The sequence below is a fragment of the Trichosurus vulpecula genome, chromosome 2 (assembly GCF_011100635.1).
Source record: "Trichosurus vulpecula isolate mTriVul1 chromosome 2, mTriVul1.pri, whole genome shotgun sequence".
NCBI classification, from domain to species: Eukaryota; Metazoa; Chordata; class Mammalia; order Diprotodontia; family Phalangeridae; genus Trichosurus; species Trichosurus vulpecula.
The window spans coordinates 386,020,229-386,047,144 of record NC_050574.1 but is presented as its reverse complement, the minus strand read 5'-3'; the positions used below and the strand labels follow the sequence as shown (position 1 = coordinate 386,047,144).

Genomic DNA, 26,916 nt, shown 5'->3' with positions numbered 1-26,916 from the left:
GACAGAGACACAGAGAGAGACACAGAGAGAGACAGAGACAGAGAGAGACAGACAGAGAAACAGATGGAGAGAGAGAGGAGAGACAGAGAGACAGAGAGACAGAGACAGAGAGAGACAGAGATGGAGAAAGACAGAGAGACAGCGAAACAGACGCAGAGAGAGAGAGAGAGACAGAGAGAGAGACAGAGACAGAGACACAGAGAGAGAGACAGAGAGAGACAGAGAGACAGAGACAGAGAGAGACAGACAGAGAAACAGATGGAGAGAGAGAGAGGAGAGAGAGAGAGGAGAGAGAGAGAGACAGAGAGAGACAGAGATGGAGAAAGACAGAGACACAGAGAAACAGACGGGGAGAGAGAGAGAGAGGGGGGGGGGGGGGAGAGGAGAGAGAGAGAGAGAGAGAGAGAGAGAGAGAGAGAGAGACACTTTCATTTCACCTCTAACATTGTGATTTATCAAACTAGGTAGAGATACCTATATGGGCTGGCATGGTTTTCATCAACCAATTAAAGCCATCTATCATTTTGAGGCAAGAAAAGAACCTCTAGGATTACAAATATTACTGCTGCCAGGGACATCATTTTCAGTAGAATCCAAGCTACGGCTCTCTGAGCCTCGAACTGTGCACATTTAGAATGGAACAAAAACCAAATAATTCTGCTACATTATGTCCCAAAGCACCAGTATCATTAAACCTCCCGAGCATGCTGTCATCCCAAGAGGGAATGACAAACTATGTAGCTTTGCATCTGTCAGTCAAAATAGGGGTGGCACACTCAAAAACTACTGAAGTGTGTCCTTTATTCTGTAATGGGTCAGAAAGAAAAAATGAACAAGCTTGGAAGATTTGGCGGAAACAGTTACTTAGTGACTTACTGTAGGGAGGTAGGGAGTGTGTATATCCATTGAATACAGACCAAAGGCAGCATGGAGTGGTGGATAGAGAGCGCTGACCTCAGAGCCAAAAGACCTGGGTCCAAGTACACATACTGACTATGTGACCCTGGGCAAATTATTTCTCTCTAGGCAGTGCTCTTAAGACTACAATGCCAACCTGCATAGATAAAGGAAACTCCATCTTCCAATAATAAGTCCTGTCCCTATCCCCATAGAGTAGGCATACTAGCTCCCCCATAACATCTGTGTATAATAATAATGGGGCAGCTAGGTGGCACAATGGATAGAGGGCCAGGCCTGGAGTTAGGAAGACTCATCTTCCTAAGTTCAAATTTGGCCTCAGACACTTATTAGCTGTGTGATCCTGGGCAAGTCACTCAACTCTGTTTGCCTCAGTTTCCTCAGGTATAAAATGAGCCAGTATCTTTGCCCAGAAAACCCCCAATGGAGTCATGACTAAATGACTAATGACTAAACACCACCACCACAATGATGGTCTATGTGTAGGTTCCAAACATTTATAGATGTGGCACAGAGAATTTAGAATCCATATTACAATGGCAAGAGAGTGTTACCCAATAGAAAGGACAGTGAATTTGGAGTCAAAGGATTCCTGTTTAAATCCTAACTCCTGCCGCCTACTTACTACCTATGTGACCTTTAACCTCTCCAGACTTCAGTTTTCTAATCTAGAAGATTGGATTATATAGCTTTGGAAGTGCCTTCTAGTTTTAAAACTAAGATGCTAGGCAAACAGGAAACTGAGTAAGCCACGCAAAGGATTTTTTCAGAGGTGAATAAAACAAGGTATCATAGGGAGAAACGCATCATGAAAACTACCCTGTCTGTATTGAACATAGTTGAATCTCCTTGGGTTCCCTAGTCATTTGAGCATTCTTCCTTGGTATCATACTGCCTCCATGGTGTGAGTCGAGGATGTCTTTTTAGTTAAGGTTTATATGTCCAGAATGCTTGTTTAAGTCACCTTTTAAAATAACCCATCCAAATCCTTATACCATAATTGCACTTCTAGACATACCCTTCATGTGAAAATGATGATCATTTCCTCCTCTTAGCTCTCCTAGCTCTCCCTTGCATGCTCAACTGCCTAACTAATCCAGTCACATTAATCCATGTGGAATGTTTCAGAATTCTTTTATTGATAATTTTTGTTTTTATATCACTTACATTTCTCAATATATTTTGCCCTCTTTCTCTTCACAGAGATCAGTCCTTTATGATAAAGAATACAAAAAAGTTCAGCAAAACTAGCAAACATATCAACCAAGTCCAATATTATATGCAGATCTTCAGATAGTCATCTTTTTGTATCATAATATCCCATTATATTCATGCACCACATTTGTTCAGCCATGTCCAATTGATGAGAACCTGCTTTATTTCCAGTTCTTTGCCAATTAAGAAAAGGCTGTTATGAATATTTTAGAATATGGGTTAGTAGTTGGAGCGCCAGGTAAAATGGTATGGATATTTTAATCACTTTGTTAGTATAGTTTGAAACTGCTTTCAAGAATAGTTGGACCATTTTACAGCTCCAAAGACAGCAATATTGCACTGTCTTTCCATAACTATTCCCATCTCTTGTCATCTTTGCCAACTTGCTGAAAGTATGGTAAAAACTCCGGGCATTTCTCCTATTATTAGTGATTTTGAATACAGTTATTAATAATTTGCACTTCTTTTGAGAATTGACCAGCCTTTGATCATTATCATTAGAAAATAACTTTTGGTCTCATGTATTTGTGTTAGTTACCTAAACATATTGGGTATTTGATCCTTGTCAGAGACATCTGACTCAGCTTTTCCCAGCTTTCAATTTCCTTTCTTAATGACCTGTGTAAATTGTTAATGTAAGAGTTTTTAAATTTCATGCAACTGAAACTTTTTTTTTTGATCTTCTCAGATCAAGAAATCCCTTGCTTAGTTAAGAAATTTTCCCTTAACCACAGCCATGAAAACTGCCTGATCTGGTTCCCTTCTAAATTTTTATGGTTTGACCTTTAATATTCTGTTCTTGTTATCCATTTTGAGCTTATTGTGGTTTATGGTGGAAGATGTTTACGTAAACCTAATTTCTTCCAAATTGTTTCTCAGTTTTCCCAGTAATTTCTATCAAATAGGGAACTCTTCAAGGTAGTTTATGTTCTGAAATTTACTGAACACTGGCTTACTAAGTTCAGCTGTCTCTGACTCTTTCTTATCTAATATGTTCCACTGACTGACTTTTTTATTTTTTAAATCACCAAATAGTTTTGATGGTTACTACTTTATGGTATAACTTGAAGTCTGGAAATGTTACTCCTCATCCACTCCTTTATTATTTCCCTTGAGGCTGCCTTTTGGAGTTTTCTAGAGACCAAGCTATTCAATGGAGCAGTTGTTTTTAGTCAAAGTCACTGCAGTCTTCCTTTCAGATTTTAAGAGCTGCTAACTTTTTCTATTTAGGTTATCCATTGTTGTCTTTCCTTCTCCCCTGCTCTCTCAACCCTGCAGTTTCAGAAAGGAGTTATGTGAGGGCTTACAATTTTTTAAAAGTTGCCCACTATGCAAAATTCCTGCACAAAATAATTTAAAGTCAGCTAGTTGGCATTCTCCCTTTCAGGTTGGTTTGTTAAACATAGAATAGGACAAGGTACTAATAGGACATAGGAATAAGCAAGGTACACGAGGGAAAGAGATATGCTTTCCCACTCTTTTCAATAGCCCCCAATGACTGCTTCACTTCTTTCCATCTCTTGACTAGATTACATGCGGAATCTGGGCAGGATGGATAATTAACTGAACTAAGGATAGGGGATGGGGTGGAATGGGGAGGCTAAAAAGCCTCAGGTACAGCAAAGGCTAGCCCCTGACTAAAGCTATGGTTTTTTTTTCTTTAAAGAAGAGGACTTTCATCAATCATTTAAGTAAACGTAGTCAGTCTAGATTTATATTGGACAGTGTGTTAACTTTGTGCCTCCTAGATTCCTGCTATCTAGTCTGTTGCCAGCAGGGAGTCCCTGCTAGATATCTATTCTCAAGGAATCTGGGATTTGATCTTGGCAAATGTTTTACACTGCCTTGTATATTTTGCATTTGCAAGCTGTGTTTTAGCACTGCACTCTCCACTCTTGGCTGAATTTAGACAATGGTATAAGCCAACCAGTAAATGAGTAGTCCTGGCAACTTGAAACATGTGGGCCAAGATTACAGGAAATCATACTGTGGTCAAGTTGGAAAAAAAAAAAACCCAGACCAAACCAAACCAAACCAAAATCCCCTAAAAATTGTAAAGCCACCTAAAATTCTAGTCCTCTAGTTCGCAGCTACATATTTCTGTTACTCACTGCTACAAGAGGCAATGTCATTATTGTAATGGAATATGTTGGAAGGGACAATATTTTTTCGTCTGATAAAAATTTTGGTGGGTGGACGTTCAAAATCTATATTACCCACTTCGTGTGCTGTTCAATGAAGTTGGAGAAAATCATGAAACTGTGGTGACTAGGTCCACTACAAACTTTAGTTCTACAATCTCAATTGGGCCCTCACAGTAACAAGGTAATTCACTTTCCTACTCACCACAGCAGCTATTCCAAATCTTTTTATCCCTCTTTGAGCTTCCAATGGCATCCCCTCCCTTTACTACCTCAGCTGATGACCCTTGTCTTATATTTAACTGAAGAATGTGAGGTCAGATGGCAAGAGCTCTCTCTTCACCCACCCCTTTTCTTCATCTTACATCACTCAGTTATCTTTCCTTCTCCTTATCTTCTTCTTCACTCCCATTTCTCATTAAGAGATGGTGCTTCTCAATGTCAAGGCTACCCCCTCCGCCTGCATCCATGATCCCACCCTGTCCTGTCTTGTCCAGGATACTGTCCCCCTCTTTCATCTCCATTCTTTTCTTTTTTTTTCATCTCCATTCTTTCTAAACTTCAATCTCTTCCTATATACTGGCTCCTTCCCTGCTGCCTACAAACAAGCCTGTATCTCCACAAAATGGCCTCATTCATCTATACCTCTCTGCAGCCTTTGACACTTTGATCAAATAAGTTAACACATGTAAAGCGCTTTGCAAAACTTAAAATGCTACATAAAGGTTAGCTATTATTTGACACTGTTGATCACTCTCTTCCTCTGGAAACTTTTTCTTTTCTAGGTTTTCAAGACACTGCTTTCTCCTGATTATTTTACCTGACATCTCCTTGTCTGTATCCTTATGATCATGCCCACTAATTGTAGGTATTCTCCAAGGATCTGTCCTAGGCCTTCTCTTCTCTTCTCCCTCTATACTCCCTGGCTTAGTGATCTTATTATCTTCAATGGATGTAAATGCAAATGATTCCCAGATCTATGTGTCCAGCTCTAACATCTCTTTGGGCTCCAGTCTGACATCACCAACTGCCTTTTGGACATCTTGAGCTAAATGTCTCATAAGCATCTCAAACCCAACATGCCTAAAACTAAACTCATTATCTTTCCCCCCAAATCCTCCCCTCTTCCAAACTTCCCCATCACTTACTGTGAATGGCACCACCGTCCTCTCAGTCACCCAAACTTGCAACTTCGGTGTCATTCTGGACCCCTTTCTCATACTCACTCCATACATCCAATTTCCTGCCAAATTTTACTGTTTTTACATTCACATAGTCCCTCTTATGCTTTCATTTCTTTACACTTACAACAGCTGCTGCTCTGATACAAGCCCTCACTACCTCTTCCCTGACTACTATAGAAGCCTTCAAAAAGGTCTCCCAGCCTCAAATCTCTCCCCACTCCAATCCATCCTGCATTCCACTAGTTTTCCTAACATACAAGTGTGACTATTTTGTCCTCTCATTTAATGAACTCCAGTGGATTCCTATTGCCTCAAGGATCAAATATACTTAGTTTGGCATTCAAAGCCCTTCACTGGCCTCTCCTTACCTTTCTAGTCTTAAAACATTTTACACACCATCCACACATTGTATGATCCAGCCACACTGCCTCTCTTGTTGTTCCTAGAACATTTCTAATCTCTGTGCCTAATTCACTGCCTCCTCACCTCCACCTGTTGGATTATTTCAATTCTCTGCCCAAAGCCTACCTTTTATATGCTGAGATCATCTTCTGTTTGCCTTCCATTGTATTTATCTTGTATGTACAACTTTTTGCCATGTGGTTTCCCACATTAGAATGTGAGCCCCTTCTAAGGCAGGGATTGTGTGTGTGTGCATGTGTGTGTGTGTGTGTGTTCTTTCTATCACCAGTGCTTACCACACTGCTTGTCACACAATGTTTATTTTTGTTTGTTTTTTGAAGAGGGGAAGGCAAGGCAATTGGGGTTAAGTGATTTGTCAGCTAGTAAGTGTGTCAAGTGTCTGAGGCCACATTTGAACTCAGGTCCTCCTGACTCCAGGGCCAGTGCTCTCTTCACTGCGCCACCTAGCTGCCCCCGCACAATATTAATAAATGCCTTTTGACTGACTGATAATAACTGCAAGATGTGGATAAAGCAAAACTCCTTTATTGTACAGTGGCAGAAACTTTAGGAATTCTTCAACTGTCCCTCCTTTTATTCTCTGCAGATGTGGAGAACTATGACTACTGACTACTGAATACACCGTCAGATTTGGTTATTATGTTCCCTAGTTTTGCTGATCTGCTGCTTTGTCTTTCTTTCATTTTTATTCTTTGTCACATGAGTGGATCTCTGAGGAGGGGAGAGAGGAGGGTTGAATTTGAAAATGAAGATGATGTAAAACAAATGATAGCAGTAAATTCTCTTAAAAGAGTTTGTTTCTTTGGATTTCCTTTCAAGAGAATAACAATAGCTTATTTACTATTACAAAGGGAGTTAACATGCATTGTCTCATTTGATCCTCATAAGAGCTCTGCAGGACAGGTAGCGTGCTTTCATCCCCATTTTAGAGATAGGGCAGCTAAGGCTCAGAAAGGTCAAGTGGTTTACATCCAGAACATATGAAATGAACATAACAAGTGAAAGGACCAAGTCTTCTGACTCCAAGTCCAACTGCAATAGACCCATAGGGACCCAGGAAACTAAAAGGATATGCATAGGAAAAGGTATGAGAAAAGCTTAAATGATTGAACTTGAATGCTCTATAGCATACATGTTTCCATAAGTAAGATTTCTAAAGAGGTACTTCATTTAATGAGATACCTAAATGTACTTAACATATATGTAATAGTGTGTATTTATAATATAAGTCATTTATGTTCATAATATTAATGTATAATATTTATTAATAATTTTCATTTATATCATATTTGTATTACTATCATACTACGTATCATATAACACCATAATAATTTGAGAAGCCCATATTTAAGTCTATGAGAAGATGAAATTGTTTCCTGATCCTTTATGAGAAAATTTACTCTTGATTTACATGGGACTAAAATGAAAAAGCTGATACAGGAACTTGGTCTTAAATGATTAAAAAAAAAAGCCCTACAATTTTTGATTGCTCAAAAGTCTTTCTCATAAATACTGCCATACTGCAATGGCATGGATATTTTCCCGAAGGTATTTCAATAAATGAACACATGTTACATTACCTTATAACATATATGTAATGTTACACACCCTCACCACAACATGCGTGTAATGAGACACTGTAACAGATATGTAACAAGTATGTTTATCTACTATATTTATATATATACATATGACAATAATTAATATCATGCTATATATCATATAACATGACAATTTATATTTAGTACCATCATTTTAAAAAAAAGCTTTACTACTAAAGTCCTACTCTGATGCCTCACCATGACAGAGAGGTAATCTTAGATCTTACTATATAAGGCCATGCCAGAAAAACATAAGGTTCTACCCTGGATTCTAACAAGCTAGAAAGGTTTGATGTATGAGCTTACTGATGGCTCGTGTGTTTATTTTTTCAAGGACCAGTCTAGATAAATTGAGAGGAGCCCATCACCAGAAGTTTGGCCATTAGGTGATACATGTTTGTGGCCCTGGAAACTCAAGAAGGGTGCTAAGAAGAGTTGCTATCAACGGACCAAGTACCTATACCAATGAAATGATAGAAGTTAGCAAAGTTTAAAGGAAAAAAAAGGGTGAAGTAAGGGATGAAGAAGCCATATCCTTCTACTTCCCTTACCTGTAAAAGCGGCTGGATCAGGGGTGGGGAACCTGCAGCCTTAGGGGCCCCCTTGAGGACCTAACGGGCTACATGTGGCCTCTAAGCGGCAGGTTCCTCACCCTGGGCTAGATCAAATGACTTCTTTGGTCCCATGTGGCTCTAAATTCATGATCCTATCACTACTCTAATCATAGAACAACACAAAATATAGTAAAATCTTGACAGCTTGTAACCCTTGGGGAATGAGTTGTTTTGGATACCTGTCAAGTTTTCTGTATAGCTGAAGGTTTGTTCTAAATATCCAGACTTGTTTTTATTATAGCCATTTTAAAAATGGAAAACTTTCTACTAAAAAAAAAAACCCACAAACCACCCCCTTCTACTAAAACCTTTTCACTTTAAGGCCTTAAAAAGTATATGCTGATGAATACACTATATCGGATTGCTTACTGGCTCAGGGAGGGAGAAGGGGAAGAAGGAATAGAATTTGGAACTCAAAGCTTGAAAAAAAATGTTAAATTGTTTTAAAATGCAATTGGGGAAAAATAAAATATTATTTAAAAATAGTATATGCTGAATAAAGTTGAATTTTTTTTCCTAGATGACTTGGGCATTATGAATAAAGTTGAATTTTTTTTCCTAGATGACTTGGGCACTATGGAAAATCTATTCTTGTCATGTGCTTTAATAAAGTGGTGCCCCTATGGGGCTATTCAAGTGTGTAAGGGCCTGTTTGTGTCTACACGCAATGTCCCTAGATAGCTGTGGCTTTCTGATTTTTTGTTTCTGGTTTTTATAGTTCTGCCTTCTCCAGCTTTCTCTCTGCTGTCAATGGGCCTGCTTTCACAGCCCCTTTATTTCCTTCCAGTTCTTCTTCTAGTTTGGAAGCCAGATAGCCAAGCTTGATTGAATTGTGCAGAGTAAGAGTAAATACTGTCCCTACCATTTAACTTCTTGTAACCTGTAAAAATGGAGATAAGAAGTACTTGCCCTAATACCTTGCAGGGTTATTGAATGAATAAAGCACCTAGTAAGCACTTAATGTGTACAAAGCACTCTATTAACCTCTTAGTGTCCATATACACAGTTTTTGCACTCAAGGGACACACATTCCATTGTGAGGAAAGAGCTCTGTTTTTGCGTAGTGCAACATAAATGTAAGCTATTATTATTATGTACTGTATAGCATCTACTCAGCTGGGAAATAGTATTGTTTGAATTACATGCATCTTGCATAAACAGATGCTGGCTTAATGAGGTTTGAATGTGTATTTGTGTCCAATCATCAAACATTTCACTCTCTTTACCACCCTCTCACATGGACAGAAAGTGAAACTTCCTCTATGGGAAATTCCTTCCTGACTTATGAAAATCTGTATTTCCCCCCCTCATTATTAGAAACAAAAGAAAGACAGCACCCAGAGCAAGGAAGTTTGGCACAGGACTTCCTAAACTTTTCTTGTTGTTGTTCAGTTGTTTCAGCTGTGTCTGACTCTTTGTGACCCCATTCGGGGTTTTCTTGGCAGTTACTAGAGTAGTTTGCCATTTCCTTCTTCTGCTCATTTCATAAATAAGGAAACTGAGTCAAACAGGGTTAAGTGACTTGGCCAAGGTCACACAGCTAGGAAGCGTCTCAGGCTGGATTCAAACTCGGGTCTTCCTGACTCTAGACAGCGTTCCATCCACTGTACCACATAGTTGCCAGTCAATGTAGAGGGTAAGCTGTGAGGTCAGAGACTGCTTTGTTTTTAATCTTTGTATACTCAGCACCTAGCCACTTGAAAGAGGCTTCCGGAGGGACAAGACTGCAACACACTGAGCTAAGTCCTCTTGTTCACACTTCTTTGAATACTTAAATCACTCAGCTTTTAAAGCCTAAGACTTTGTTTCCCTTTGGAAGGCTGCTTTTAATAGCTATTGTAACACCTGAAGTAACAAAACTAAATATTAAATATTTTAGCTAGGTGGAAGAGTAGATGTAGCACTGGGCCTCGAGTCAGGAAGACCTGAGCTCAAATGCAGCCTCAGCCTGTGTGACTCCAGACCTCTGTGCCTCAGTTTACTCATCTGTGAACATCCAGGATTGTTGCAAGGATCAAATAAGATAATAAATATAAATATATGATATATATTCTATATCATATATAATATATAACAAATATAAATATAAAATGCTTAGCACAGTGCCTGGCACATAGTAAGTACTATGTAAATGTTAGCTTAAAAAAAATGAACTGTTACATCACATAAGAAAGAAATGAAAGGGAAGAGACACTGGTTCTGTAGTCAAAGAATCTGGATCCAAATCCTGCCACTCTGTTTATCTTTCTTTCTCTCATTAAGCAACTACTATGTGCCAAGCATTCAGAGGTCATCTGGTCTAATGCCTTTATTTTACAGATGAGAAAACTGAGGTTCAGAGAGGTTAAGGGTCTTGCTCCAAATCACACAGTGTATTAAAGTAGAGCCAGAATTCAAATCCAGGCCTTGAGTCCTAGTCAGTGGCTTTTCCGGTATACTTTTCTACTCTGGGCAAGTCACTCAATCTCTCTGGGCCTGTTACTTAATCTGTAAAATGAGGGGGCTACGTGAAGATGGTATTTAAGGTCCCTTCTAGTTATAAATCTATGATCTTAGAAAATTGCTGCACTGAAATATGGACAGTTATTCTTAGAAAGACATTTTAGTTCCATCCTGCTGCTTTCAAAGCCATCTAGATTTTCAGGGACACAAATCTTCCTGGTGGCTCTTGGCTAGAAAGAAGAATTTGATTTAATTCATTTTCAAATAAAACTTTGGAAATGATTCCCTTTTTTCTGCCTTTGAAAATTGTTATTAGAAAAATCAATGTTATAAACTAATTATCAACAGTGTCTTGATTTGGAATTAAAACAGCTTCATTTGAATTGAGGAACTGTGTCTATGTTCTCCTTTCTCAGTAGGGAGTTAACATTCAGAAAGTATTCAGAAGTTTTGGTTATCTAGTAGCCTCAAGCATCCAGATTAGAGAGAGGGAGAGAGAGAGAAACAGAGAGAGAGAGACAGAGAGACAGACAGAGAGAGAGAGAGAGAAAGAGAGAGAGAGAGAGAGTGAGAGAGAGAGAAAATAGCCAAGAGGAGCTGAAGACTAAAAGATAATATCTGATGCAACAGATCTGAATGCCCAGAAAAATCCCAAAGCTTTCTCATTGACTGCCCAAGCCTTTAGTAGGTAAGCTGCTTTGAAATGGAAACTCCTGGGAAAAATAAGGAATGAAGCCTGAAAAGCTAAGGAGTGGGGGTGGGGGGAGAGAAGAGAAAGAAGAGTGTAGGAAATGTCAGAGCATTAGATTAAAAAAAAAGTAGTGGTGAGCAGCTGAAACTGACAATGAAGAGAAGTCACTCAGCCATGAAAATTTAAAAAAAATCTCCATGAGAATGGAGCACCATTTGTCTCTGAAGGGCATTAGTGTGCCATGATGAAAGTACAGTTATAGGAAGATGTGGACTGGAGATGTGGCCAGACAGCAGATTAGTCAGGTGAAAGCAGGCCTAAGGGAGATTTTTTGGAGCTCTACCAGGAGATCGCCTAGCAAATGTATTGATCTAATATGAACAGGCTCTCATCACTGGAAGTTTAGATCTTCTCCAGAGAGTCCATTCCCAGGGAATGGTCTTTGAAGGCAAAAGTTTCTTAATCTGGGGTCCATAGATAAGGGGTCTGTGGACAGATTTCAGGGAAGGGTCCACGAATTTGTATGGGGAAAAATGACATCTTTATTTTTGCTGTTGTTACATCAATTTAGTTGTGTCTGACTCTTCATGACCTCATTGGGGGTTTTCTTGGCAAAGATACTGGAGTGGTTTGGCATTTCCTTCTCCAGTTCATTTTACAGATGAAGAAACTGATGCAAACAGGGATAAGTGATTTGCCCAGGGTCACACAGTTAGTGTCTGAGGCTAGATTTGAACTCAGGTCCTTCTGATTCCAGGGTAACAATTTATCTACTGAGCCACCTAGCTTTATTTTTACTAACCTGGAAATGAAATTTGGCATTTCATTTAAAAGCAGTATTCTGAGAATGGGTTCCTAGGCTTTACTGGACCGTGAAAGGAGTCTGTCACGTATCACTGCAGGCAGATCTGAGGCCTTAAAGGCCTCAGGTTTATTATAGCAAACCCTAAGCAATATTTCACTTGGGAATCTTTCATGTCAGTATATGCCCACTTCAAGTCCATATTGAGTCTCATGATTTTGGGTCTGGACCCTCTGAACCCACAGGTGAAGTTCCTGGTACCTCACAGAAGTAATCTATGTAGAAGTAATTCTGACTTCTCCTACCTAGATCAGAGGGAAAGACTTCTGGCAGACCCTGAAGGAATACACAGCCCAATCAATTCAACAAACATTTAAAATATTTTTAAATGACCAAAAAAGGGGCTTTTGTCGAAGTTGTATAGAAATGCAGCTTGATGTAAAGAAATTCAGCTTGATGTAAAAAAAAAAAAACTGCCTAATAATTGTAGAGGGAGTTCTCCACACCAATGAAACTCCAGTGCTGGACCAATTATAGAAGGTATACTATAGAACAAGTGTTAAATTTGGAATCAGGGGACATATTTAGTATGATTTTTACTACTTGTGTGACCCTTGGCAAGTCAGTTAGACCTTCTAGGCCTCAATGTCTTCATCAGTAAGATGGTGATGGTGATGATGATGATGATGGTGGTGGCAGTGGTGATAATGATACCAAAAATTTATATAGAGCTTACTATGTGCCAGGCACTGTGCTAAGAACTTTAATTATGATCTCATTTGTTGAAAAAATTTCACTTCTAAGGACCCTATAAGAATATGGAGGTATACTGGCTCATCCTGAGAAACTAGAAGATTGGGTGTTATAAAGTCACGAAGACAAAGAGGGAATTAGTAACAGTCAGCATTTCGTTATTTTCCACCAACTTCTTCTCATCTTCAAGGTACAGGCCATGACAGTCAGTAAACATTTGTTAAGCACCTACTGTGTGCTAGACATGCTAAATACTGGGATATCAAGAAAGACAAATGTCAGTCCTTTCCCTCAAGGAGCTCACATTCTAAAGAGGATTTATTTGGGAGTGCTAGATTTGGAATCAGAAAGCATTAGTTTCAAATCTGGGCTTTATTATTTGCTACCTGTGTGATCTTAAGCAGATTGCTTAACCTCTCAGGGCCTCAGCTCCTCAGCTTTAAAATGGACTGGATGGCCTTATGATCCACTAATGGAAATTTAGTACGTAGGACTATGACTCCAGGGACAGACATATATTCCTGGGACTAAAAGATTCTCAATCAAAGACGTCTGCTTTGTTTTCCATAATACCTAAAGCTTTAAGAGGGAAACTGACCTCAGTATAACACAAGAGAGGAGAGGAGGGAGGATGTGATGCATACTTTGTCCCTGGTTTCCTGGGTGGGGGGTCATGAACTAATAGAGTGATAACCTCCATTCTTCTCCCACTTCCCCTCCTCCACTTACTAGCTATATGACTGAGTGAGTCACTTAACCTCTGTTTGACTCAGTTTCCTCAAGTGTAAAATGGTGGTAATAATAATAGATAATAATAGGTAGTAAATAATAGATAAAATAGAAAATAATTCTACCAAGTTTTGTTGTAAGGATCATAAGAGAATATTTGTAAAAAGCATTTAACACATGGCTTGGCACCTAGGAGGCACGGTAGAAATACTTACTCCTTTCCCCCCTGCAGAAAAGAATCTCTGGACACTTTGTATCATAGAAGAGATTCTCTGACATGAGATAAGGAATGTATGCAGAGGTTGACTGAAAAGCCTGATGCTAGAGACTTTTCAAGCTACATTCTCCAAAGCACATCTACTTTTAATGCAGCCATACAGAAATAGGTTTGTGCAACACCGAAATTTTCTGTAATTAACTCCCTTTTGTTCAAGAAGCAACCTTAACTAGCAAGGTGTCACCTAGCTTAATTGAGGCAAATCCAAAATGCTGGAGTTCACAGTGTGAGCCTCTTAAGCTTCTGACAGTGTATCATCTTAGAAAGAACCCTGGATCCCAAAAGCTGGAGCTCTGTGCTTCAAGATAGATTAGCGCTGACATTTGCTTTTCATATGGTCTTAGGCAATTAAGTCTCTCCGAACTCAAGTTTTTCCATTTGTGAAATGGGAATATGAGGCCGGACCCTCATCTTTCTTACAGGGATCTCAGGGATATCAAACCCAAACAAAAAAGACTGATACGGTTTGGTAGCGGATAGAGCACTGAACCTAGTATTAGGAACACCCAAGTTCAAATCCAGCCTCACACATTAACTGCAAAGTCACTTAACTTCTATTTACCTCAGTTTCTTTGACTGTAAAATGGGGATAATAAGAGTGCCTACCTCCCAGGATTGTTGTGGGGATCAAATGAGGTGGTATTTGTAAAGTCCTTAGCACAGTAGGCACTATGTAAATATTAGCTATTCTTATTGTGGTTGTCATTATTAATTCTTAAATTGCACTATTTTGGGGGTACAGGGAAGGCCTAGGTAAATGTAAACTAAAAGAAGAAAAATACCCTCTGGCACATAACAATGAACAACATTCTGCTATGTGCCAGGCACCATGCTAAGTACTGCATATACGAAATAAAAAAAAATGGAAGCCTCTGCCTTCAGGGTGCTTATATTCTCAGGCAAGACAGTACAGGGTGTTCTATAAGTTTTAGTGTAATTTTAAGCTTTAATGACTTAAACTGAACTAAGACTTTTGAGTCACCCTTTATAAGTACACATGATAAATACAAGGTTGTTTTGGAAGGAGGGCACTAGCAGCTGGGAGGATCAGGAAAGGCTTTATATAGAAGATGGATCTTGAGCTGAATCTTGAAGGAAGCAAAGGATTTGGAGGTGAAGGAAAGGGGAAGAGGGTATTCTAAGCATAGAGGACAGTCAGTACAAAGGCTGAGAGATGGGAAATTGAGTATTATTTGTGAAGAACAGCAAGAAGACCAGGTTGGCATCCCTTAAAACCCACACCAAAAAGTGGTCATTAATTTGCTGCTTCTGGTAGAATTCTTTCTATATGATAAAAGTTAAAACACTTTTTTTCCTGAGAGGTGGAATCCCATCTGTGACTCCCCTAGGTGATTCAGAGAGCTTAACTAACTGTGAAACCCCATAAATAAATTTCCTTTTGGATCATGATGTCAAGAATTGACTTGGTCAATGAGGGGAAAAAAGGCTCTTTGGAATAAAGTTGAGGCTATTTGAAAGTATAAGATCCCACGACAAACAATACATAGGCTTTCCAGGACCTGGCTGGTTATTATCTTAGAGTTATAAGGGTATCAAAAATACTCACATACCACAAATCCAAGTAATGTGGAGGATGAATTCCAGAGATTAACAATGGATTAGGTACTCAGTAATTTACAGGATACACTAATGGGGAAAAGGGAGGAAATGAACACTTGTAGCCTCTTGCATCTAACACACCAACAGAGTATAAGTGGGTAAAATATGGAATTCACAACTGGAATGCAAGAGTGGAAGGATGTAGATTGTTCAAAAGAAAGCAGCATAATAGCGTTATATGTTACAGGGTACAAACTGGTGAGGAAATACATGAACCTGAAAGGAGAATCTTGGTGGAGAGTGTCTAGATGAAAATAGAAGGAGAGAAAAGAAGTGATATCAGTCTGATACTACAGACTGTTTACCTTAGTGGAAGAAACATAATGAATCACAAACTATGAGAATCAGAAAGGACCTTAGAGGCCATCTGGACCTAAGTGGTATGGTAGAGAGAGTATTAGGTCTGGAGTCAGGAGAACTGGGTGCAGATCCTGCTCAGACACTTACTAGCCTGGACAAGTCGAATAACTTCTCTCAACCTCAGTTTTTTATCTGTAAAATGGTAATGGTAATAGCACCTCCTTCACAGGGTTTGCTGGGAGGATTGATGAGATAACATGCAAGGTACTTTACAAACTTTTAAGTGTTATAAAAATCCTAGCTGCCATTATGATCGTGATTATATAGTCCAACCCATATATGAAAGGAATTCCCATTAAAACACACCTGACAAGTGGTTCATTTGCTATCCAATGGAAATCCAGTCACTGGCCAAGTCTTTTCAATTCTACTCCACGTCTTAGATCTGTTCCTTTCTCTCTGCTCACATGCTCATTTGAGAAAATGGGCCAGCCATATAATAAGAGGGAAGGATTACCTTTAGGGAGTCTGAGGGCTGCCTGTAGGCATCTATGAAATACCAAATGAACCACAGCTCTTATTCTATTCATCACCTCTTCCACTGATTATCGCGATAACCTTTTATTCGGTCTTTTCGCTCCAATTCTTTCTCTGTATACCACAGAATTGCTATCCCCAAATACAAGAGTGTAATTCCTGATTGTTGTTTTTCAGTTGGGTCCAACTCTTCATAATGCCATTTGGGGTTTTCTTGGCAAAGATACTGGAGTGGTTTGCCATCTCCTTCTCCAGCTCATTTTACAGATGAGGAAACTGAGGCAAACAGAGTTGAGTGACTTGCCCAGGGTCACATAGCCAGTAAGGGTCTGAGGCTGGATTTGAACTCTGGAAGATGAGTCTTCCTGACTTTAGGTCTGGTACTCTGTCCATTGTACTACCTAGCTGCCCTAAATTCCCGATACAGACCACAAAAATTCAAAGGAAAGATGTAGTAGTGATGGCATATTTCCTCTAATCAAACATCTACTGGAAGTGTCATTCTTCTAAAAGCTGATCGGGCCTTCCTTGCTAACAACTTCATATCTCAGAAAGTCAGGGAAATGCTACTATGATCTAATTCTGGTCAACCAAGAAGATATTGGTGGCAAAGAAAAAGGGAGTGAAACCAAGGAAATAACCAACGATGAGATCAACAGTTAGGGTCAGAATTATATACTCTAGACTTTTGGAAAGTACAATCTAAAAAGTTAAGAGACAGAATAGATTATGCCCCATGGTCAAAGACTCAAAATCAATATGACTCAGGAGGCTTTAAATATGAAATCATGACAATATAATGACAAAGATCTAGATCAGAGATGTTTAATTTTGGGGGTGCAGGGGTTCCTCCTGATTGGAGGGTCTCAAGAAAAGACTAGAGGATCACTTGTTGGATATATGTCAAGGCAACTCTTTTTTTTTCAGTTGAGAAGATTAAGATTAGTCCTGTAACATTTTCTTATTGATATTATTTACAATTAATTGATTTTGTCCTGTAACTGCTTAAGTCATGGTTCTTTGTTTCTGAACTTGATTCAGAGTTCAGTTGGCCTGTAACGTTTAAAGTTTAAAAATCCAGCTCAAAGAATTTTTGGTAACCTTGAGGAATATGTGAGATAACAAGGGAGTTCGGGCCTGATATCTTTATGCCACCAAGCTATCCTTTAAGGATGTCTGGTTTGCTCTCCAAAAGTCTGGGTCACTATCTCATACCTGGACTCAAACAAAGAGCACTTCTTAGTCTCATGAGAGAAAAAGGGGCAGTCCTTGCTAGCCGCCATTACCAAGCTTCCAACCAATCATGTTGTTTCCTGCACCTCAGCTCTGTAACCAAACATGTTGCCCTCCAAGCCATGATGTCATCTATCTTGTTCTTTGTTCTGTACTCCCCAAAACCTATATAAGGGGAACTGTTCTTTTGCTCAGGGTCTTTGCCATTAATGGAGGCAAGCCCATTTATTGCCAGGTAGCATGCCCCTGCTAATGAATTTATCTTGCTCACAGATCTGCCTCAGTCTACCCTTTTGTTAAAACTTAGAGACACATATGAACTAGATTAGGTGGCCACTGAGGTCCCTTCCAACTCTGAGACACTGTGATTCTCAGACACCTTGTTGATTTTGGATCTTATGGTCTGATAACGAAAAGCTTGTATGTTCCGGGGAAAAGACCCGGTGCCTGGGGCAAAGGCAGATGTCATAATATTGATGGCAAATAGAGAGAAAAGTTTTCAGATCCTATTCTGCTTCTTTGTTGATCAAGGGAATGCTCTTCAGACTAGAAAGTCTGGAATGGTGGAGGAGAAAGAGAACTGAAGTCAGAGTCAGAAAACATGGATTTGAATACCATCTCTGCAATTCACTACCTATGTGACCTTGTATAAGGCAGTTTGATGTTTCTGGTTCATGGTTCCCTCATCTGTTAAACAAGGAAGTTTGGACCTCCAACCTCTAAATTTCCTTCCAGCTTTAAATTTACAATCCTATGAACAAACATGATTAGCAGAAAAAACTATCTTTAATTAAGAAGATACCAGCAATAGGAATACTAGCTAACATTTACATAGCACTTTAAGGTTGGCATGTAATTTACATACAGAATCTCTAAGTAACTCTGTAGGAGTATTATTATTTCCATTAAAAGTAGTATTATCCCCATAAAGTAGGAGCTATTATTATCTCCATTTTAAAGGTGAGGAAACTGAGGCTGAGAATGGTTAGGTGACTTGCTTAGGGTTAAATAGTTAATAAATGTCTGAGAAAGGATGTGAACTCAGGTCTTTGTGATTTCAAGTCCAGATAGTAAGGGTTCTTCTTACTGCATAAATATATCTTTTGGACCAAACAAATTGTTTGCTAGGGAATATAACTGCCTGTTCCCACCCCAACTTTCTGGGTAGGAAAGGACAGGTCTAGGTCATATGAGCAGGTCCAGTGTAGAATTTAGAAATGCCATTTGATTAAAGAAAAACCTTTATGGAAAAGCAAAGCATATGAACTTGTGTTGAATGAGGGTCTATTTTTTCAAGTTTATGAGTATTTCTCTCAAAAAATACTGTCTATGAAGTTTGAATTTGCTCTTTAACATCAGAATTATTTTTCTCCAGAATGATTTTGCTATGATTAGTTATGGAAATGAAAAAATGCCAAGACTCTAGAATAATGAGACTTGTCTCAAGGTCAAGATAAATTCTCTTGGTTCAGATAATGTACACATAAACTAATTTTCAAACAGCTGCTGAACTCAATTTCTCCTTCACCTACCTGCTGAGACCCAAGTTCATAGTTCATCACTTCATGTCCCAAGACCAAGGTTCTAGCTTTTGGAGTTTCTCCTATAAATGTGTTGGATCAAAAAAAAAAAAAAACAAACCACAAAACAAAACCAAGATCATTAACAGCTACAAAGTTACCTTTATATGTACCTTGTATATATTTAACCACCTTGGTTATTTACTTTTATCTCCCTAGAGGCAATACATATGTTCCTGAAAGTAAATATTTAGCATGCACATGGGGAGCTAGGGAATCTTTTATGCAAAATCATTTGTAAAGGTGAAAAATCCTTTTCTAATATAATTCATCACCCCCGGTTTATCTGTTTGGCAAGTTTTAATTTTTTATATTATCTTAAGGCACTTTATCCCCATATTGGATTATATAATAGCCTCAAGACAAACTTATAGCATTAAAGAAGCTAAAAACAAAATCTTCTTGATTTTGGCAATGTGCTATCATACAACAGGAAAAAGAGAACACACAACTCTTTTGTCATAAGATATATCACAGCTTCACCTATTCACATTTAGTTTGGTTCTTTTAGCCTTCGTAAATCACTGATTCAACTACATTATTCTCTATGTAATGTAAAAGGTATCTAATTCTTACATAGCAGTTTAGAATTTAATATTTAAACTTATAAAAACATCTCTCCAAGGCTTATACTATGATAAATGCAACCTAAATGTCCAGATTATACTCAAATTGCAAATAATTCCATTTTCTTCTTTCCCTATTTTCAGGCTTTCCATTTCCACCCTTCTTCCCTTTTCATTGTTCTGTTTATTCAATCATTTTAGAGGTGTAACTAACAAATGTAAACTGTCTTGCTTATTTAATACTTTCTTGTATTTCTCCTATGTTTAGCATTGCCACCAATCCAAATTTAAGGAAAGATTTTAAAAATCTTTTCAAACTCCTAACTCTTACTTGATTTTCTTCAATGCATCAAGAGAGGAGGTATAAGAATATTCTTCAGCATTTGAAAATCCTAAACCAGGGGTTTCTTAACTTGGGGTTTGTGAACTTATGTTTAAAAAACCAAAATTTTTGATAACTGTATTTCAGTGTAATCTGTTTCCTTTGCAATCCTGGGTATCTTATACTTAGTTTTTATAACATTACTCAAAGAAGGGGGTCCAAGGGCTTCACCAGCTTGCCAAAGGGATTCATGGAACAAAAAAGGATAAATCCCTGAGACCTAAGCCAAGATCAAATTTGCCACTGCCATGTTTAAAAGTATCAATTACTGGAGGGGTGGGGGAGAGGAGTCTAGAGGAAAGAGGACAGCTATGCCACCCTTTTAAAACTTAATAGAATTAAGATTAATAGAATCACTGAAAAAGAAGGGAGAAAGTAAGAGGTACGTAAGGACCACACATCAAAACCCCCTCTATGGAAATAGGAAATTGCATTGAGTCTTTTGAGAAAAGGCCCGCAATACCCAATACCCAAGGCATGAAGTGCCCTGAGACACCCTTCCCTGACCCCTTTAATTAACTCACCTGAATCCAGCAAAAACTGCTTTATGTGTCTTCTTTTCAGCACGTCTTTTCAGGTCTGGAGGGGAGAAAAAAGGACTCACAGACCTTGGCAAATTTGGTTTGTCTTCCCTGCTTGAAATATGTCCTTAAAATTTATGTTCCCACCTCAAAACTTCTAAGGGTGCCCCTTGCTTGTCAACTAGAATGGAGCACTCCTGGCAAATAACATGCATTTCCAGCAATTCTTTCTCTCCCTCCTTTTGCCAAAAGGTAGATATTAACTGTGGCTTTTGAAAGGGTACATAGTCGTCCCCCCCACCCCGCCCACTCCCTGTAACCTCCACATTAGAACCAAAGGGAAGATTCACCCTTCCTTTTGCCACCCCCACCCCTTTTCAACCTTCGACACACTATTACAGATGTAAATTTCTCAGTCAAGGAAGAAATACATTTTTGATATTCCGCTGATCTATAATTCCACTGATCACACCATTCCACGACAAGGATCCCTCCTTATTGCATAATTAATACTACATTCATCTAAAAGCATTAAAAAATAATCATGAAGAACTAAGACAATGGGAAGCCCAAGAATCTCTTTGCAAGAAAAGACTTAATTATTCGGCTCTCTTTCCACCCCTTTCTCCTGTCTTATAAAGGTATGAAAAACTAATCCTTCCCCTTCATTTAATCACAGCTTCCCCCCCGCGCCCCACCCCTTTATTTCTGGGCTTCTACCCCCTCCCCCATTCCGACCTCTTTGTGCACGCAAGGCATCACCCGGCTTCTCCCAAAAGCTGCATCCCTCTTTGTAAAAATCCACTTTCCCAGGTCCCTCGCTTTCTAGTCCCAGGGCTCACTAGGGGCGGCCATGTATATTAAATGGGTGGGGGGAGGGGGTCACCCTGGGTCTCTCTCGCTTCTGTGCTTTCGTTCAGCAGAGGCTCCCCAGGGAGAATGCAGTTCTTTCCCGCCACTCAGCAGTCCCCCCTTCCCCAGCACGCCATCACTCCACCCCCCTTCTGCCATGCCCTGGCCCCTGGCCCGGGGCCACGTCCTGGGAGCCGAGTGCGGAAGGAAGCCCGGACAGGGGCGTGGAAGCCTCCTCCACTTACCACTCCGCAGCCGCTCGTAGTCTGTCTCCACCACCGCGCTGTCAAGCCCACGCCAGGAACCGCGGCGGAGGTGCAGCAGAGGCAGCTCCGCGGCCTCAAAGGCTCTGCAGCTGCGGCCTCGCTGGGCACGGAAGGCTGTGCAGGCGGAGACGGCGGCGGCGAGATGCTGCTGTTGCTGCTGCCACCGCCTCTGACTGCATCATCCCGAGTCCCGCCGCCGCCGCAGCCTCCACGCTGCCTGCTCAGCGGCTGCCTCTCGCTGATCTCTCGCAGTCGGTCCGTCCTCTCCCCACCCCCGGCGGCACCCTCGGGGTCGGGCTCCTAACGGGCCCTAGCTCCCTCCCACCGCCCCCAGAGGCGGCCCGGAGAGCCCGAGGGAGTGAGGGAGGGGCTGCTCGTAGCAGCCGAGAGCCGGACTTTCCCTGCCCGAACTCCCGCCTCCCTAGCTTTCAGGCTCGGGCCTGGGCGCACCGGCCCAGCTCCGCACCAGCTTCAGAAGCTGAGCTGAGCCCTGGGCTGCAAGTGCGCCCAATTCTGCTGATTCCTGTGGTCAAGGGGGCCCACGCTGCAGTCCCAACCTCCTCCCCAAGCAGGGGCTGGGGGAGAGGGACACAAACCAAGAAAGAAAGAAAAACATTTGTTAATACATTTCTTTATGGGGGTGTGAGGGTGTGGGGGTGGTAGTGGTGGATCTGGTTGGGGTTGTCACTGAGAAGTCTTAAAAAAAAAGGACCAAATTGTCACAAAGTTTCAGCTTAGGCCGGATTGGAGGGATTTCAAACAGGCGCAGCTCAGTTTTCACTCCTCCTTCCTTCTTTCTCCTCCCCTCTTCCTCCTCTTTCTATTCAACAGGATAAACTATCAGATTTGCAGGATCTGAGCTCAGGACACATGAAAGACAGAATTCCAGCAGTTTCAGGGCGGGTTAGTGTTTCAGAGGCTAAACCATAAAGGAGATTCGAAGTGCAGGTGTGGAGTAACTTCGTTGCATTTATTCTTCCATAAGGATATCATTGACTATTAGAGCTGGAAGGGACGTTGGGTTCAACAGCTTTATTTCACAGATGAAGAAACCGAGGATCCCTTCCTTTCTTCCCCAGAAGCTTAAATGACTCGCCCAAGGTCATCCAACCAGTTGATGGAAGATTTTTTTTGACACATGTAAACAAAAGTGAGAAATAATTCTTGAGAATGACATGATGGATTTGCTTTTTAGAACAAATAAAAGTCATAGTTTTCTTCTTTTACACCCTAAGAATTTTTCAAAGGATGAGCATGCCTTTTCAGTTTGTTGGTTTTTTTTTTGTTTTAAAAAATTGTTCCATTTCCTCTTTTGTGTAAGTGCGTTATTAGAGGGGGAAAAAGGGTTAGTTTGCGTGTTGACTTGAAAAAAAAATTATTTTTAAACCCAAGGGAGTAGCATTATGGTGTGCTAGAGAAAGAGGGCCTTGAAATCTGGAAGATCTTTCTTCTAGTCCTACCTTGGCACACATAGATTTTGTGACCAACCCTCAAAGCCCCCAAGGCAACCCTCTGAGACTATAAGTGGCTGACCAATTTTCAGTCCCTGTTGCTATTGGGAGTTTCTTCACCAAGAATTTACCCACGAAGTTAAAACATTGGTCCTGACACACACAAAACACCATGCAAAACTTTAATGATAAAAGAAAAAGTTCCAATAAACAGGAGTACATTCCCTCAAGTCTTCCCTAAGGCTAGACTTGAGTTAGTAATTCCCAGGAGATGGTAAATTAAGCAACCTTGCTGGGTCAAAGGGTGGTTTAATAACTCTTTGGGCATAATTCTAGATTGCTCTCCAGAATGGTTGGATCAGTTCACAATTCCACCAACAATGAATAAGAGTCCCAATTTTTCCACATTCTCTCCAACACTTGTCACTTTTCTCTTCTATCATTTTAGCCAATCTGGTAGATGTGAAATAATATTTCAAGGTTGTTTTAATTTGCATTTCTCTAATCAATAACTATTTAGAGCAGGGCTGTCCAAAATGGGGCCCGCCAGCTGAGTGCTGCCCTAAATTATGCAGCCTGCCTACAAGCATAGAAATTTACATAAATGCTTTAGTAAATGAAGCCTAGCTACTGCAGAGCTCTCACTAAAATGGCAAATCAAAATATATTTGTCTGTTTCAATAAAAACCTAAGGTTGGACAGTCCTGATTTAGAGCATTTTTATATGACCATAAATTATTTTGATTCCTTCACTGAAAAACTGCCTGTTCATATCCTTTGACTTTATCAATTGGGGAATGACTTGTACTTTTATAGACTTCACAAAGTTCTAAAAATGTTACATTCCATCTCTGGCTGTCTCCCATGCCTGGAATGTTCTTTCTCCTCATCTAGGTCTTTTAGCTCCCCTGGTTTCCTTAAAATACCAACTTCTACAGGAAGCCTTTCCTGACCTCTCTTAATTCTAGTCCCTTCTCTCTTTTAATAGTTCCCTATTTATTCTGTATATAGCTTGTTTATACATATTTGTTTGCTGCTTATCTCCTTCTTTAGCTTGTGAGCTCTTAGGCTTTGTCTTTTGCTTCTTTTTGTATCCCCAGTTCTTAGCATAGTGAGCAGAATTCTGCTCATCTGTAAGTTAGTCAATAAACATTTCTTAAATGTGCCAGCCACTATGCTAAGAACTGGGGACTCAGAGAGGCTTAAATAAGTGACTTTTCCAATTAAGTCAAAAATAAAGAATAGGCCATTATCACTGAATCAAAATGCCCATGGCTTGGAATAAGGTGTAAGAAGCCTGGAAAGGCAGGAGGGGGCTAGGCTATTATCTAATAATTGTTTTGTCTTATTAGATATAGTTATAATTATTATATATTAAATTACATAACACAAAGCCCTTTAAACCTGAAATCATAGAAAATGAATTCAAATCTAAACTCTGTGTGACCCTGGGCAAGTCACTTATTTAGTATGTGCCTGGGGCATTTGCCAACTTGGGACATTATGCAACTTAACAATAATTAAAGCTTTTTAAATTTCTCTATTGTTCATCTTTTAAATCAGAGGTTCTTAACTTTTTTTTATGTCATGGACCCTTTTGGCAGTCTGGTGAAGCCTATGAACCCTGCCTCAGAATAATGTTTTTAAATGCCTAAAATAAAATACCTAGGAACACAAAGGAAGCCAATTCTACTGAAATAACTAATCAACGTATTTAAAAAACAACAGTGACAAGTTAATGCACTCCAGGTTAAGAACCTCTCAATGTGTTGTTGTCTTTTCATACTAGAAATGAGCTTTTTCCCCCTCCAACTCCACATCATGTCTTAGCTACAAGGGTAGGTAAGGAGAACTTTCTGCAAAACAAGAGAACCTGAACTGTTATTTCACAGCGGATGGTGGGCCTCCAATCATGAACTGATTTCCTGTGTTCTTTGATTCTCATATAAGAACTAGGTCTTATAATTGCTTCTTAGCTATGCTAGATTTTAAAGAGAATTTGGAAAGGACTTGCAGAGGATATATAGTAGTAGTAGTAGTAATGATGATGATGATAGCAGCTAGCATTTAAATAACATTTTATGGTTTGCAAAGCACTTTAAAAATATCCCATTTTATCTTCATGATAACCTTGAAAGATAGGTGCTATTATTATCCTCAATTTCACAGATGAGGAAACTGAGGTTGGCAGATGTTAAATGATTTGCCCAGGGTCACAGACCAAATTAGAACTCAGGCCTTTCTAACTCCAGGTCTAGGAAGCTATTATTTGCCCTACCTAACTAGCTCCTTCTAGTCCTCCCTGAGCCTACTACAGCATAAGGATACTGGATTTCTTAGATGCAGGGAGTTACCATATACAAAACAATTCAGTCCAATTAAACAAGCATTTATGAAGAGTCAACTACATATAAGATTTTGCCTAGTTTAGACCTCAGTTTTAAGCCTCAATCTGCTATTAATTAATTTGCTATATGATGGGGGAATCACAATTTCTTTGGGTCTCAGTTCCTAATCTGTAAAAATGAGGTGTGAAATTAGATGATCTTGACAGTTCTTTGCAGCTATATGAAGGTCATTATGCCTTAAGATAACTTCAGATAGCCCAAACCTTCCCATTTGTGAGATATAGCTTCAATATGAGATCTTTACTCAAGGAATAAAGCACTTTTTGTTGTTGTTGTACAGTTTTTTTTTTCACTACTGCCTAACTCTCTGTGATCCCATTTAGGGTTTTCTTGGTAAAGATACTGGAGTGGTTTGCCATTTCTTTCTCCAGCTCATTTTACAGATGAAGAAACTGAGGCAAACAGGGTGAAGTGATTTGCCCAGGGTCACACAGCTAGAAAGTGGCTGAGGCCAGATTTGAACTCAGGAATGAGACTTCCTGACTTCAGGCCCTGAACTCTATCCAGTGTGCCACCTAACTGCTCCAAAAGTACTTTGCCAACCTGAAAGCATTATATTAGTCTATTTCAATCTATATTCATTGATATATCAATCAATTGATATATCAACCTATATTAGATTGATACAAATCTAAGCATTATATCACTCTATATCATCTCCTGTGGGTTCAGTTATCATTGATATGGTGATGATTTGAAAATCTGTATATCCAGTCCTAAGCTCTCTTCTGAGCACCACTCCCACATATCCAACTACCTACTAATTTCAATGCATTGAATTACTAACTACTACTGTACTGGAGGAATCTCAAACTCAATCTGTCCAAAATTAAACTCATTATCTTTGCCCCCAAAACCCTCCCTCTTCTGAACTTCCCTGTTGTTGTCAAGGGTCTGACTATCCTCCTTGTTTCCAAGGTTGGCAATCTTGGAATCCTTCTCAACTCTTATTTACTCCAGAATCCAATCAGTTTCCAGATTTTATCATTTCTACCTTTACATGACTTCTCCTACATGTTTCCTTCTCTATTTATGCAGGCACCATCTTAGTTCAAGCTCTGTTATCTCTTGCCTGGACTATTAAAATGGCTTCATCCTTGGTCTTCCTCGCTCAATTCATTGCAATCCAACTTGGCAACACAGCTGCCAAGTGATTCTCCTAAAGGACAGGTCTGTCTATATCACCCTCCTACTCAAGAGGCTCTTTATCACCTCTAAAAATAAATATAAAGTCCTATTTTTGGCATTTAAAGCTCATTACATCCCCTTCCTACCTTTATATTCTTTTCATATTTTATGTTCCTTCCTGCATTGTAGGGTTCATTGATACTCACCTATTTGCTATTCTTTCCACAAGACACTCCATCTCCTATCTCAATAGTGTCTTTGCACTGGTTGTCCCCCTTGCCT

General features: G+C 39.7%; 1 protein-coding gene across 2 annotated transcripts in view; it reads right to left on the bottom strand.

The window, feature by feature from the left end:
- The window catches only part of CHST10 (carbohydrate sulfotransferase 10), a 55,274-nt gene extending 33,301 nt beyond the window's left edge, over positions 1–21,973 (bottom strand). The window contains exons 1-3 of one of the 2 annotated variants that reach the window (XM_036742572.1): positions 21,627–21,973; positions 20,533–20,587; positions 19,013–19,083 (exon numbers count right to left, since the gene is read on the bottom strand). In XM_036742572.1, the coding sequence (XP_036598467.1) occupies positions 19,013–19,032 (20 nt within the window). In that variant the 5' untranslated portion in view covers positions 19,033–19,083; positions 20,533–20,587; positions 21,627–21,973. Of the gene's footprint in view, positions 1–19,012; positions 19,084–20,532; positions 20,588–21,267; positions 21,471–21,626 lie in introns of those variants that run through there. The other variant, XM_036742571.1, reaches the window with a different exon arrangement.
- Between the last annotated feature and the right edge of the window lie 4,943 nt (positions 21,974–26,916).